Source organism: Oryzias latipes, chromosome 14 (assembly GCF_002234675.1).
Source record: "Oryzias latipes chromosome 14, ASM223467v1".
NCBI lineage: Eukaryota > Metazoa > Chordata > Actinopteri > Beloniformes > Adrianichthyidae > Oryzias > Oryzias latipes.
In genome coordinates this window covers 6,819,838-6,834,744 of record NC_019872.2, presented here as the reverse complement: position 1 = coordinate 6,834,744, position 14,907 = coordinate 6,819,838, and the positions used below count along the sequence as shown (strand labels likewise).

The following is a 14,907-nucleotide window of genomic DNA, read 5'->3' as shown; positions in this document are numbered from 1 at the left end:
GATTCAATGGTGAATAAAAGTGTATTTTGTCTTTATTCATAGCAGCACCTCAACTGACCAGAGCTTTGTGGTGACAGACAGCTGAGGTTGTTTTTTCTAAAGGTAAGATAAGTTTGACCAAACAGTGGTGTGCGGTCAGGTGAGGTAAGTGAAGCACAGACTCACCTGTCATCATCGTAATAAAATAGAAAAAGGTAAATTAAGTAAATATTAATTTCCACTGATTGGTGTTAAATATACATTTTCAGTCAACTCAACAAGTTTTCCACAGTTTCTGAGGTTAGAATCGCTGAATTTGAGTGTTGCGCGATCAAAGATGGAGCGGAAACTCCGGGTAAGGCTCTGGAGCGCTGTGCCTCATGTCTGACGGCAGGACTCAATGTTAACAGAGACGTGCGCTGAAAACACTGCTGTATGCCCACAGAAAAGGCTATAGGTGAGGTGAGCCCCACCAGCAGGGGGCAGACGTGAGCTGACAGCTGCTTTGTAGCTACACTGGTGCCGTAGAAACAGAACAGACTAAGGATGTCTTTCTCCATTGAGAAGGAGAAACTCATACAAACTAAAGCAAAATAAGGAAAACTTTCCAACAGATCATAGAGCTTTTTGTGGAGAAGGATCAACACACCAACTCAATAAGTAAGGCCGAACATGGTTTTATTTATTTTTTTAATAACATGGGAGTAAGTGTAAAAAATGTTACTAAAATCATTTAATTTATTTGTTTGATCATTTTCACACATTTGATAACACTGATTAAAGCACCAGAATTTGAAGTTGAAAAAACACCAGAAATAGTGACTGAGGGTCAAATGTGTGCTGAACACATCTGTATACTTTAATTTGTTTACAGTACATATGAATAGTTTATACACAAGAAGAGTGTTCTGTCAATAAAAGAAATATTTTCTGTAGGACAAATATGTTCTTGTGTGTATCTTATATGCTGTTACCTGCTGTTGGATGAAAGGTGAAATAGTTTAGTTCTTTCATTGCAAGTCTGACTCAGAGGAGTCAGTGCCTCACCAGCCATCAACCTCACCGCACGTCACTGGACCAGAGCATTGCTCAGGACTTTCCAGTTTTTCAATCAATCAATCAATTTACAAAAAAAGGATTAAAAGAATAATTTAAAAGACAAAATGTCATAAACAATTGAAAATAGTTGGGTTATAACTGGCCGGATTTAGCTTCGATCCTACAGTCATGCAGAGATGAGAAGATTTATGGTGTGATTTACTTTACTTGATGGTGTTGTAAAAAATAAAATAAAAAAAAAAGCTCATGGAAATTGGCCTTTTTTTTTTTTTTACAACACCATCAAGTAAATCACACCATAAATCTTCTCATCTCTGAATGTCAAATCCAGCTGCACACTTTTTTTGTACACAATTTATTCCCCCAAATGTAACATTTTGTACTCAGGTAATGAAAGAAAAAGGTTCCATGAGCACTTCTGGCAATCCTCCCTTTGGTACCCGATTTGCCTTCATTACTGCTTATCACAATATGTCAAACAGCAAAACATGCATCACCATTTCTGTGGGAATTATCTGCACTCATCTAAACATGGTAGACTGATTATGAATGGAGGCCACAAAACAAACTGACTGTAACTCCTGAAAACAACTCGGAAATGTGACTGGAGACTGCTCAAGTAAAACAATGACAGGAAACAAAATGATCAAGATGCCAAATTCCATTTTCCACTGAAACCTTCACCTGATATAGTGTGGCAATCCCTCATCCAGAATTCCACTTTCCTTTAAAGCATTTTTGTTTCATAAAAGACCAAAAGAGGCAAACACAACAGAGCTTGTCTGTAAGTCTGATACTAGTGTTACTTCACCAGCATCAGCCCAGGAAGCTTCTGAAAGAGATGAGCAAGAAATTCAAACTGGCATTTACACCTCATGACTGTGCAACCCGAGAACAAGCACATCCTGACACCGAATCAGACAGTTTAAATGTCAGTCTGCTTTACAATCAGTCAGAATAACCTTGCAGGAGCTCCCAATCACACTCCTTTCAGGTCAGCTGTTTTGAGACGATGAATGGGGTCTCGGCTTTGAGCAAAATCAACAATTGAAGCGTCAGTGCTCATATAAAGTGTTTTAGGTCAGTCTGTCGCGTTAAGCAGACAGAAACAAGCGGGCCGACAGCTAGAGAAGACGCTCCGCACCGTCCAGTCAAAGCCATCATCTCAGCTGTTGACACGCGCTGCCACGGCGACGCGCTCGCGCCCGCCTGCCGGGAACTTACTTTTCAAAGCCTGGACGAGCGCTTTTCCGTCTTTGATCAGCTCCTTGATGAACTTGTTGGTTTTATCCAGCTCCGCTTCGTGAGACTTCAGTCTCTCCCTGAACTGCGGGCTGTCGAGGTAGCAGTCGCTGAACTCCAGAGCGGGTAGTCCCATCTTCTGCCTCCCCAACCGGCCTCAACACAGCCTGACCGAGCCGGCAAAAAAAAAAAAATACCCAAAAAAACGACAACACACGCTTGGAGGCAAGATGTTGAGGTGGGAGGAACCCTGCGTCCACCACAACTTCTACAACTACCGCCGCTGGTGATGACGGAAAACACAGTGGCACGCGCACACCAACGCGATGTTGTGTCCAGAGATGCTAGCCTACATTACCGCGCGCTTCTGTTTGTAACATGAGAAGGACGTCTCTTGTTGTCTTGTTTATCAGGAAAACAAACAAAAATCCCACACAGCGTCCAATTATATGAAAAAGCAGGCCATCACATAAGGATTTTTAAAGGTTCAAACGGTGTCCGGTTCTTCAGGTGAGCCGCTGTAGCGTTTCTCTCGACCGAGTCATTTCAGACCGGACAGAATAAATTTTTTTTAAATGGGTGGGCAAAACAAACGATTGAATAAAAAAAAGGAACTGAGAGCACCGGGTGTCTTTATTAAAGCACTAGTTTCTGTGGAGCCCCGCTCAGGCAGCGCCGCAGACGGTGCTCAACCTACCCAGCGCTGATAATCCGTGAGTGACATCTGTGGGAACCAATCAGATGCGAGAAAATGGAAGCGTGACTGTTGTGGGCTGGCTTCTGTTAGATCATTCAGATGTCGCATAGGGATAAAACATGAAAAGAGGTCTCACTCGGATCAAATTATTACAATGTGGTTTGTAGCAGTGGCTGTCAAACTACATCAAAAAGCAATTCATTTTTAGACTCACTCCCCTCTGTTGTTTAATATGATTAATGACTCTTTTTTTGTGTACAAAATCTCAAACTGATAACAAAAAATAAAAAGAAGAGAACAGAGAGGGAACTAGCTGGCATACATTCAACAGCTTGACATAAAGTTCCAGACATTTAGACACAAAAAAGGTCACTACTTAAATATTTGAGGTAACTATCAAACAACCCGTGTATAAACCACAAACATTTACACCTCAAAGATTGGCAATGGACTCAGTTTTATTAGATTTAAAACATTCCAGAGTATAAAAAGGGAATGTGTACATGTGCAGTACAGACCAAAAGTTTGGACACACCTTCTCATTCAACTGTACTTACTTACTGTACTTACCTAAATAACAAAACAATATGTCATAAAAATAAAAAACTCCATATCTCACTATGCAATTTGGTTTTCCAAATAATATAACAGATTTTTTTGTAAAACGGTTGTTTTTTTCTGGTGTTTTTAAATCGTTATATCATCTATACCAAAATTTACAATCTTTGTATTCAGAGCGGGACTGGATATTAACTGATGCTAAAGATGGTATTGCCCGGCCTCCTGTGGCAAAATGAAGCACTGCAGCTACTACAAAAATATTAAGATAATTTAATCGTTTCCTAAATATAAAAAAAATCGTTATCTATAAATAGGTATAAATAAATCCTCCATACTTTTAAAATATCAAAATTGCCCGTTTAAAGCTGTTTGTTTCTACTTCTTGCTTCATTAATAGAATGGTTGTTGACATAAGGAGAGCAACAGAGGACTTTATTTACATTTTAGTGAAACACAAACTTTTCTCTATCATGTAAAAAGAATTACTAGAGAAAATTAAAGTCATTATTGGCATGAAATACATATTTTAAAAAATGCTTCCTTTAGAAGATATTACTTAAAAAAAGAGAAAACTTTTAATCATGTTATGAGGATATATTTATAAAATATTTGGAGAAAAATGTAGGGGAATAGCAAAAGTTGGATTTTATTTAAATATTGGTACAATATAACTAATATTCATTTTTAAGGGTTATGATGCCTTTTGTGTCTTCTGCTTTTTCTGTTTAAACCTTTGGATTGTCTTTATTGTAACTTTCTATATCAAGCATTCAACCATCAACACTCTTCCAACCAACACTGTCTTTTTCCAGTCTGCTGCATATATCTCAGTCATACGTAGTTTGTGGTTTAAGAGTTAAAATGCTTTGTGTTTGTAGGTGTTACTTCCTCTTCATGCTTTATGCTTGCTCATATCACCATCTGCCACAGTGTGGTGAACAGAGAGGGACATTTACAGGAAAGCCTCTGCTGTGTTCAGACGCGTGCAGCTGTTTTCAGAAATGGATCCGGACAGTTTTAATCAAGTGCATTGCGTTCCTGCTATCATTTAGCACAACCAGCTGGTCTTGGTCACTGATAACAACAATAAATGGACGGCTATGCCCAAATGCACATGGAGTATCCCAAACAGAGTGTAGTTTGTCCTTTGATATTCCTGCAAAAATAAAAGCAGACCTCTTTTAGTTCTACACAATTTACTGCAACAGATTAACCATCAACATCCTCAAGACTGCTAAAAGGTTTACTGGCAGAGTGCACAGAGATAACAGACGTTTGCAGCATGAAAGTTCTTCCTTCCACAGTCTCTAAACTCCCTGTGAAAACAGATCAAGTCAAAAGAGATTTTCCATTTCTCAATGTGACTGGGAGAAAACCACTAATGTTTCACCCTGATTACCAATATGCTTTATGGCCATCAACAAGATGTTAATTAGATTTTCTGGCCGCTCTGTAATTTTATCTCCCACATTTATATGTTGAAGCTTTCATTGGTAACATAACAAACTTTCAAAACGCAAACAGAGGCCAAATCTTATCTTAGGAGAGATTGAAGTCGTGGATGCGCCAACACACACCAGCTACACGCAATCCCTGAAAAGATGAGCCCCCCAAAAAGACCCAGACACCATTCCTGGTAAATCAATTAACATTCAAGAGCTAAGGAACAAAAGGAAATACAAGAGATAACTCCGGGGATTTACTGATGGTTCCGGTTTGTTCACAGAAATGTGCTGACCAGCAGCATCGAAAGCTATCTGTACACGTTTGCACCAAAATCAAGGGGAAATGGTTCTCAAAAAGAATACTTTTGTTAAAAATAAACACAACATATTAGGCAGAGTGTAAAGATTTATTATAACATCCATAAAAATGTCAAACTCCAATTGTATTTGCCACTATAACATCAAACAGTAATAACTGTCAATTATTCTGAAGGGAACATTCAATGTCTGTTGCATTTATGCTTTAACAACATGGCAAACATACAGTCTAACATGAGTGGAATGAGCTGGAAAAGTGCAAATGCTCAACACCAAAAGCTACACTTCCAAAAACATGGAAGCAACTGAATTTATCGTAGTTTTCCACTTTTTTGCAATTGATTTAACGTTTAAATCAGGCTCAAGAAAGCTGAATTGAACTGACTTTGATGGTGGCATGATGGTTAGTGCCAAACAAATTACTATTTTGCTTAACATCTGTAGAGAAGGGTCTGAAGTGGTTCCAGATAATGGAGGGATGGTTCTAACAAGGGAAGTTGTTTGTGTCGGGTACCGGGGCCAGGGCGGTTAGTTTTGTCTTCACTTCCGGGTTGGGCTTTTATTTTGTTAAGTTCCTGTTTTGTGTTCCATTGTGCTTTTGTTAACTTGACTTCATTCATCATCAGCACCTGTCTACTCACCTGTTTTCTATCACTGTTGTGTATTTAAACCTTGTGTGCCTCCTCAGTTGTCACTGGATAGGTTCTCTTTGTGACTGTCCCTTGTGTACGAGTCTCAGAGCTTTCTTCTGGATTAAAGTCCTTGTGTTCTCGAAATTCTGCTGTCCTGCATCTTGTGTCCACGCATTCATCCAGTTTGGATGACAGTTTGGACAAAAATGCCTCCAGGTGGTCAGAGGTTAGAGAACATTGGGAGCTCTGAGAATTCTTTGTGAAAAGTGTAAATGGAGAACTTTACTTGGTTAGTTTCCTCATAGGGATCCACTGATAGAAAACATATTTTATCCTACAATAATTTAATGTTTTTGTCTGTCAAAAAGAGAGGAAATCCACAGACCTTATATGTAAAAAAGATCCAGAAGAAAAGTTTAAAAAGGGTTTAGTTTAATTTGCACTTTTATGAATGAAATAAGTATTTGAGATATGTCAAGCAGCAAGATTCTAAGAATCTTTTAACATTAGTTAAACTTGCTGTGTTTAGAGTAAAATCCATGATATAACTCCAAAAATACATCAACCCACGAAAAACACTGACGTGGTAACTTCAAGAGGCCCATTCACCCATTTTCAAAACTCCCTGAATCCCTTTTGGGGTCACGACTCAAGGGGTACTCTCCCAGGAACTGTTGGACAAAGGTGGGGTACACTCTGAACAGGTCGCCAGTCTGTTGCACACACTCACACTTAGAGACAACGCAGAGATGCCAACTGACCCATGAAGCCTGTTTTTGGACTGTGAAAGGAAGCCGTAGCGCCAAGAAAAAACCCACACATGAATGTGGAGAAAATGCAAACTCCACACAGAAAGGTCCCAGCCAGGTTTCAAACCACGCCCTTCTTGCTGTGAGGCAACCATTGCTCCATCGTGCAGCCCGAATCCAACCTAATCCAATAAAGCCAATTTCTGTAGAACTTTTCACAAACTCGCACAAATGTTGCCTAAAAGCAGACAAAGAGCTTCGAATGATGAACATCCGTTGCTTCTCTATTCTTTGAAGTGTGCACTCTGGTGTGCCGGTTCACAGGGGTTGCTGCTGCCTAGCCCAGTTGTTTTTGAGCAAAAGCAGGGTACACTCCATCACAGTACGGCACACTCACTCCAGTATTAAGTAGATAATTTGGCATCACCAATCAGTCTTCAAAACGTTTCTTTGTACTGTGACAGGAAGCCAGATTGCCTGGATAAAACTCACACACTGGAAATTATCCAGCTGGACCCAACAAGAAAGAAAAACTGGTCTATCCAAATACGGAACTATTAGATTAAGTGTGTAATGCATGAAAAGTACTGTGTTTACATTTATTATGTAACATCAGAGGAAAAGTCTAGGTATATTTAACATGTTTTATTGAAGGAAACGGTTGAATTCCAATTTTCTGTTTAATTTTTGTGGACCGTTACTCCTGTTTTTATATGTGTGCTTCTGTAGAAATATTAGAAAAGTGTGCATGTCTCTGTGCATGAGAAAATGAATTTTAAAGGAGAGGTATTGCCTGGAAAAGGAGGAAGATGAATCTGCGGTTTATCATCATGCAAGTGTGAGGCAGACAGGCAAGCCGTGCAAAAATAGAGGAAGACATTCCTTTTTGTTTTTTGAATCAACGGCACACGGAGTTGACCAAAAAACACAATGCATTTTGAAAATATCGCTGTCACTTTGTCCTGCTATGGACATGTGGACACTCTTGAACTTTTCCTGTCTGCAGGAGCTAAAGCGACGCTGTGATGACAGTTGGTTCTCCTGGCAGCGCTCATGCTGTCTGCTGGAAGCATGCTTCATCAGAAGATGCATTTGTTATTCCAACAGACTTTATACTAGATTATGTGGATGAAACACCAAAGATGTATTTTCTTTGTTGCACATTTTTTGTATGTAGAATATGCTGGAGCCTATTGACGCTTTGATTTACAATGGAAGAGATCATTAATTTGAATGTCTGAGTGTAACATTTGTGGAAAGTGAAACCCTACCTTGCAATTGGATCTAATTCTACTATACGAGCAAAGGAAACATTGGTCAAATCCTAGAAAAATTACCTCTGACAGCAGTCATCATTGTGTTCTTTTATTTTGTGGATGTTTTGTGTCGTTTGTGTTGTTTCACTGGCTGTGGTCTCCATGAGGACACACACACACTTCCTGGATTCCAGGGTTGGACGCTGGAGCAGCTCTGGCTTCCCTCTTCTGTAGACGAGGGAGTTAATTTTAGTTCTGACGTTGGCTTGTTAAAATGAATCCTCTGACGTTGTTGGAGGGGTGGTGAAGGAGGAGTGCTTGAAGAACAAATTCCAACTTAAACCCAGACACTTGTGGAGAAAATTGGAGGAAAGTCTGGTCTCACACGCTCGTTTTATCCAGACTTTGGTTTGTGATGGACGCTCTGGCTCATCAGGAGTGCTGTCATGTGACCTTCTCCCAGGTAGGTGGCTGATCAAAAAAAACTAAACTAAACAAAAACTCAAAATTCTAAAAAAAAATTTGAAATAGAAATGAAAGGAATATTAACATGATCTATAAAATGCAAAAAAAAATAACTTTATCAGACACTATGCGTGTGTACAACATAAATAAAACTGACATTTTCAATAAATTTTAGAGCTAAAACATTATAATTTAAATACTGAACATTTAGTAGATATTGACTTCAAAGTTTAAACCAGAAAATGTTCATCCAGGCGGCTTTTTTAGTTCTTGATGGGAAATTCAAGTTATTTATGAACCTGTTGGAGGTGCGGTACATATGTTAAAGACCCATTTAGAAGAAAGTTCTGTTTTTGGAGTTTGTGGCATTTTTCTGATCATGAAGGTCATATAAAGAAAATGAAGCTCAACGTTGCATTTCTGAGTCTTTCTTAATAATAATGTTTGAAAAAGAACTAGTTTGTGTCAGAAAAAATACGATGGGCACGCCTCTGGCTCCCAGCTCCGCTCTGTTTGCAACAGGGAGGGAAGGGGGGGTGGTGCTTCACCTCAACGGTCCCGCCCACAATTCAGAGGCGAATTTGTAATGATGAACTAATTCCTCTTTTGCAGAAATTATGTCCTAGAAACTGACACAGGTTTTTTGATTTTTGGCTAAATACTGCACAATCATAATTAAAACAACTACTGGGAAAACTTTTTACGATTGATCAAAAGATAATCGGAGTGGGAGTTTAAATAAGTAGATTTCATGTAAAAGAATCAAATGTTAACGATCTGATGCCTATCAGGATATTCAGTGAATGTTCCATCCCTTAATGGGATACCTGCGGTTAGCTAAGAGGAGGTTGCACTCATTAGTTTTTCATTGTTTACGTGTGAATGGAACCTTGGTCTTCTGGGCAAAGATGTCAAAGATGGAAAACAGGAAGTGTTTCAGACCCCCTACCTCTGTTGAGGGAAGGTTTCTCCATTTTGACATGGATGGCTTTCTTGACTTTTAAACCATCTGTTCTTTCTGTCTAGAACACACAATTCATTGCTTTTAAAAGAGTGTCCACTGTCCTTCAGGTGCAGGTGAGCTGCTAAGCCTGGAGGTTGTGGCGCTTTACCATCCTTTTGTTTAGTTTCCTCAAAGTACAGATCAGAGCACCCCTGACGGCACTGGATCACATAGACCACATGGATCTGCTTCTACCTCAGTGTTCTATCGTTGACATGGATCTTTTGTTATCGCTGTGTATTGCTGATTTGAAATTAACAGAGATGTTGTGTTTTAGATAAACTTCTGAATGTTTCGGGAACACTTGATGCATAAGGAAGAGAGGATGTTTCTCTGTTGCTCATTCCTGAGAGCTGTGGGTTCATTCTGAGTTTATGGATATTTATAAGTTGAAGGTTTGGTTTCTGTCCTTTGCTGTAGTGTTCTGATTACGCCTAGCGGGTTTTCCAGTGAGTGGTGTGAGTCAAACATGACACTGGTCTGCAGGTTTCCTGTGCACTTCAGTGTTCAGATTCCTCCTTTCCTTGTAAGGAGCAGTCCAAGAAGGGTAAAGAACGGCCCTTGGGTTTTTCTTGATCTGTTTACCAGATGTGACGAGTAAGTCCTTTAACTTCTTGGGTTTCGATTTTGAACCATGTGTCATCTATCTATCTGAACTAAAGTGTGGATGCAGTTCCAGAGCAGAATGTCATTGATCTGTTTTCACTCCTTCCAAACAGAATGAGTGAATTCTCCCCATTATTATCACCATCTCTATGGTGAATATACAGATGTTAAGGGTCCATTGGGGTCCATCTATATGCGCTTCACTGACCAAATCCTTGGTGTTGTGGATGTGGTGTACCCACCTAGGGTCTGACGGTGCTTTGCCACATTGTAGGTGATTGAGTTCATTCTACTCACAATTGATGTCACAGCACCTCTTTCCTTGTATACGTTTGTGAGTCCAGTTCAGGATCATGTCTCTTCCCCCATCAGATATTAGCCTGACATTCTGATAATCACTGCATCATGAAGGCCTTAATCACAACTGTCATTATGGGTGGCGATAAATGGGCAAACCTGTACATGGCATGCCGGTGGCCTACAAGAAATACCAAAGTCTTACACCGCATACAGTCAGCCCGTAGTGAGAAAATACTCATTCACATTTTATTCCTATGGGAATGCTGTAGATCATGGGGAACACTTAAACAACACACAAGGGTAAGTCAGGGTAAAGTAGGTAAGATGCAGTCCTGTCATGAAGATTTTTCATTTTTCCAAATCAAGCGGCCCGTTAGTGCTGGTCAAGTGGTAGGTGTGCGCTCTTTGCTCGCAGCCTGACGGTTAGAGTTTAAGAAATTTGGCAGTCAGAGCAATGTTTGTGTCAGTAGCCTATGGGCGCCCACAGACACTTACGCATCACATGCGTACGGGCATTTTCACACAATCAGTAAAGAGCCATCATGCTACTAACGACTAGACTGTACGACAGCATCCCCCCGATGCCATAGGTCTGTGCTACTTACATTATCCTTACAAATACATCCAGATACATTTACCACACGCGCAACAATGGTTCGTTTCCTTTTTATGACGTCCCTTGAGGGGGCTATACGAACCTCATGGGAACTGCAAGATGGACATCCCAAAGCACTCCCCATGAAGGTCAATCCCAGATGAGGGTGCATGTTACTTAAGCCTTATGCCACACCTCTGAAGTATTCATAAATGACCCAAATTCCCTATAAGCGATCAGAACTGAAACAGCTTCAGGATGAGCAACAAAAGCAGATCCACCTTTTAAGTCTAGTTGCCTTGAAAAAAAGAATCCGGCTAATGTAATTATAATAAATGTATTACCTGTGACAATGTAAATGTATTGATGAATATATGTATTTATTAATTATTTTGTTTGCTTTACAACTTTTGTTTGGATGTCATTAGCTGTCTAAAAGCAAACAATGAGAATTCAGTATTGCGTTTGTTTGTTTGTTAGGGGTTAGCCTGTTCATATCTGCAAGGTGCAGTTAGGTCACAGACCTCTACTCTTATTCATAATTATTTCTTCAGTTTTTTATAACTCAAAACTTCATTATTTTTTCTCAGAGTGTCTCAGAGAAGTTGAATCGTTTGGTGCAATCAGTTGAAAGCAGAGCTCTTTCCCTCAAATCATCACCACCTGTGAACAAAGGTCAAGTCTTTCCTCCCACATGCCTGCACTCCAATTTGGTCATCAGTTAGCCTTCTGACGTCATTCCCACCAGCTGCTCCGTCCAAAGGTCCTAGTCTGACAGGAACTTTTCTCTCACATCCCGAAAGCCTCTTTTCCAGGTCTCATGAAAAAACAGACTTCGAGTGGGTGGTTGAGTATGCCGTACATTCCTCCCGTGGCTTTTGCATTCCTTGCTTGTATTTCTTTTAAGACATTCCTCATGTGGGATGGCTTGGCTCTGTCGCAGCTACACCTCTGGTTAGAAATTTTAACAAAGACCAGAGTTATTACAGTAATAGTGCTGGCTGGCTCTGACATTCCCGTCTCAGTTTCGCAGGACAAAGTTAATGACAGCTACCGCTGCTCAGCGTTCCCAGCTCCTCAGAACCTGCAGATTAGAACAACATTGTGGCTTTTAAAAGGGGACCGTTTGTTTTTTCGGATAAGCCTTTCAGGAAGCAGAAAGTCAGAGGGTAAGACAAAAAGTGGTACTGGGATGTTAGCCCTTTAAAGTAGCTGCTGGTGATTTGCTTCACAGTTTCAATTTAATTTAGTCAGCCAGCGTAATACAGGGTGTTGGTGCAAAATCTTTCAAAGACCCCTGTGTTTAACAGGGAAGGTTCAAAATAAATGTTGCTGTTGTGTTTGTCAGATTATTCTTGGGTTGAACTTTTCCAGACGGAAGTTAAAAAATTACAAAAACTGGTTCATTCAAAGTGTCAACATGCTGCTCTGTTTATTGTAGGTATTGGAATGATTTTAGGTGCAAAGTTACATCATTATGAGGAAAATAGTTTTACTAGAGATCCATTTACCTGATGCTCAGCCAGAAACATGTTCAGACAAGTGCCTGCTCTGCTTGGACTACATCCAATTCAAATCTTTACTCAAATGTTATCTTTAGGAGAAAAACAAAACAAAAAGCCATCAGACATTTCCTTTTTGAAGGTAGGGGAGCAGAGCTTTTCCCGTAACCGAACTTTCCTTTCCCTCATATTTGTCTTAGGAGTCACTCAAAACAGCAGTTTCTCTTTATTTGCAAACTCAGACTCATCGCCCTGCTACATCTGCACCTCACAGTCTTTTTGGGATGTCTGAGGGAGATATTTCAGTGCTGCCATTCCCATCTGCATCTCTGGATTTATCCAAGGAAGAGCCACAAAAGCTGACCAGGCTCTACAGTCAGAAAGGAGGATATCACCTGAGGATTTCACTGGACGGAACTGTGAACGGTGGACGGCAGGAGAACGACCCATATGGTGAAAAAAATGTTATTATTTTTAAAATAACTGTTGTGTCTGATAAAAAGACTACTATTGAGGGCAAAAATGTTATATTTAACGACATGTATAATGTCATTCCCAATAGTGTTAAGGAATTTTTTTAAACCTGAGTTACACTATAAATTATACTTTTCTTGTAAAGTGTTAATGTTATGCATGTTTGTCACACATAAAATGGGAGACGGTGGTGTGATAATGACTGTTGCAGACATCCTGAAGATAAAAGCTGTGAGTGCAGGAGTGGTGGTCATCAAAGGGGAAGCCTCAGGAAGATACTTGGCCATGAGCAAGAAAGGACATCTGTATGGATCCGTAAGTTTTAAATAAACCTGTTTATGATCAAAATATTGCCAGATCTAGTTTTTTAGGACAGTTTTTCTCCAAAAGCTCATTTTTGCACTGTGAGAGTTTGCTCAAATGTTATTTACAGTAATTTATAAAGTCAATAATGTTTTCTACACCCAGAAAAACAGTTGGAAGACAGTTTTATTACACTGTCTCACACTGTTTGTGAGGTTTGTCATAGAAAAAGGATGCAGAAAATAAAGGACGAGTAATTTGATCAACCAGAAAAAATTAAGAAACAATCTCTGTTGCTCACATCTTTCTCTTCTTGTCTCAGCAAGCACTAACCGATGAGTGCTACTTCGTGGAGAAGTACGAGGAGAACAACTACAACACGTATCGCTCTCAGAAATACGGCTGGTATGTTGCTTTGAAGAAGAACGGCCAGCCCAAAGCAGGACCTGACACCCACCAGGGTCAGAAGGCCATCTTTTTCTTACCGCGGTCTGCAGGCAATGTTTGAAAGCAGAGACCAGCGAAAACTGTGGATTTAATTTGACAAATTTAGTTTGCAGTATGCAGTTCCGGGAAATAAATTACTTTATGTGTAATTGAATGTAAAGCCCTGCTTTCTTTTCCAGGCTGCTTCAACGTTTGTCAGTGTTTAGAGCTGCAGACACCTCTGTGCTGATACCTTTTTTTAACTCTGCAGAGGGAAAGTATGTGAAGTATCAGTTCATCTGTCTCACACAAGTTTTTTCTTTGAGCCCCAGTTTGAAATACTACTGACTGGAGACAGAAATGTGCAGACTGAATTTGGTAAAAACTACTAACAAAAACTGTTCACAATTTAATGAAAAGTAAAGAAACCTTTCAGCTTTTTGGAACAACAATCAGTCCACAGATGATTAAGCAGTAAAGATAATTTGCTGACTTTTGAATGTGTATCAGCTTGCTCAAGTGTGAATCACACGTTTTCCTGTGACTGCTCATCTTATGAATATCAATTTTTGGTGCCAATAATTCAGCCTTAAAGTGTATCCAGACTTTTTTCATTTGAAATGTCTTTAGAATTTTTTTTTCAATGGTCTGTGACAATAGTAATATATTGGTGTGAAAAGTATTTACTACATTAGTTTAGTTCTTTTGAACACTAAACGGCGAGCTGAGACTGAAAGGTTACAACTTGATAATTAAATCAGTGTTGTGTTTGTTCTGTAAGACTGAATTTTAAGTGGGTTTGGTTAAAGATATTTGAGTCTTTCAAAGAGGACCAATTGTAAACAAAAACAACGATTACATGCGATTTTATTCTGCAATGTTAAATTTAAATCTATATTTTTATGCATACAATGTGAATGAAGAAAGTGGTAACTCTTTGATCATTTTACAACTAGATCACAATGTATTAACATCAATTTTGATGTATGTAAAGTACTTGCATATTAAATGTTTCTTTTGTTATATTTATTTTTCTATACTAGCGTTATTTAAGCAGTTTATACACAAGCAGTGCTTATATGATTAAAAAAATGTAATTTCAACAAATAAGAAAATAGACTTTTACTATTCACATATATATATAAACACATATAAATAAACACTTACACACACATATACATATACATATATGTACATACACACACACACACACACACATATATGCATACACAAACATTTGTATTTATATTTGGTTTCTCCTCCAAGCTTGGGTCCTCTACCAGAGGCATGGGAGC

General features: G+C 39.3%; 2 protein-coding genes across 10 annotated transcripts in view; one reads left to right on the top strand and one right to left on the bottom strand.

Annotated features, from left to right (window-relative positions):
- arhgap26 (Rho GTPase activating protein 26) overlaps positions 1 to 3,001 on the bottom strand; it is a 71,788-nt gene extending 68,787 nt beyond the window's left edge. For all 4 annotated transcript variants that reach the window (XM_023962160.1, XM_023962161.1, XM_023962163.1 and 1 more), the window contains exon 1: positions 2,263 to 3,001. In XM_023962160.1, coding sequence (XP_023817928.1) covers positions 2,263 to 2,416 — 154 coding nt within the window. In that variant the 5' untranslated portion in view covers positions 2,417 to 3,001. The remainder of the gene's footprint in view (positions 1 to 2,262) is intronic.
- A 5,268-nt stretch (positions 3,002 to 8,269) lies between these two features.
- fgf1 (fibroblast growth factor 1) lies at positions 8,270 to 14,637 on the top strand. 6 transcript variants are annotated; one of them, XM_020708690.1, is made up of 6 exons: positions 8,289 to 8,401; positions 11,498 to 11,746; positions 12,508 to 12,551; positions 12,652 to 12,862; positions 13,095 to 13,198; positions 13,509 to 14,637. In XM_020708690.1, the coding sequence occupies exons 2-6, from the start codon at positions 11,728 to 11,730 to the stop codon at positions 13,692 to 13,694; spliced, it is 564 nt and encodes a 187-aa protein (XP_020564349.1). In that variant the 5' UTR covers positions 8,289 to 8,401; positions 11,498 to 11,727; the 3' UTR covers positions 13,695 to 14,637. The 6 variants fall into 6 exon arrangements, with proteins under 6 accessions (XP_004076167.1, XP_011481496.1, XP_011481499.1 ...); XM_020708689.2 differs by lacking the exons at positions 8,289 to 8,401; positions 11,498 to 11,746 and adding exons at positions 11,795 to 11,861; positions 11,933 to 12,076; XM_011483192.2 differs by lacking the exons at positions 8,289 to 8,401; positions 11,498 to 11,746 and adding an exon at positions 11,753 to 12,076.
- The last annotated feature ends 270 nt before the right edge of the window (positions 14,638 to 14,907 follow it).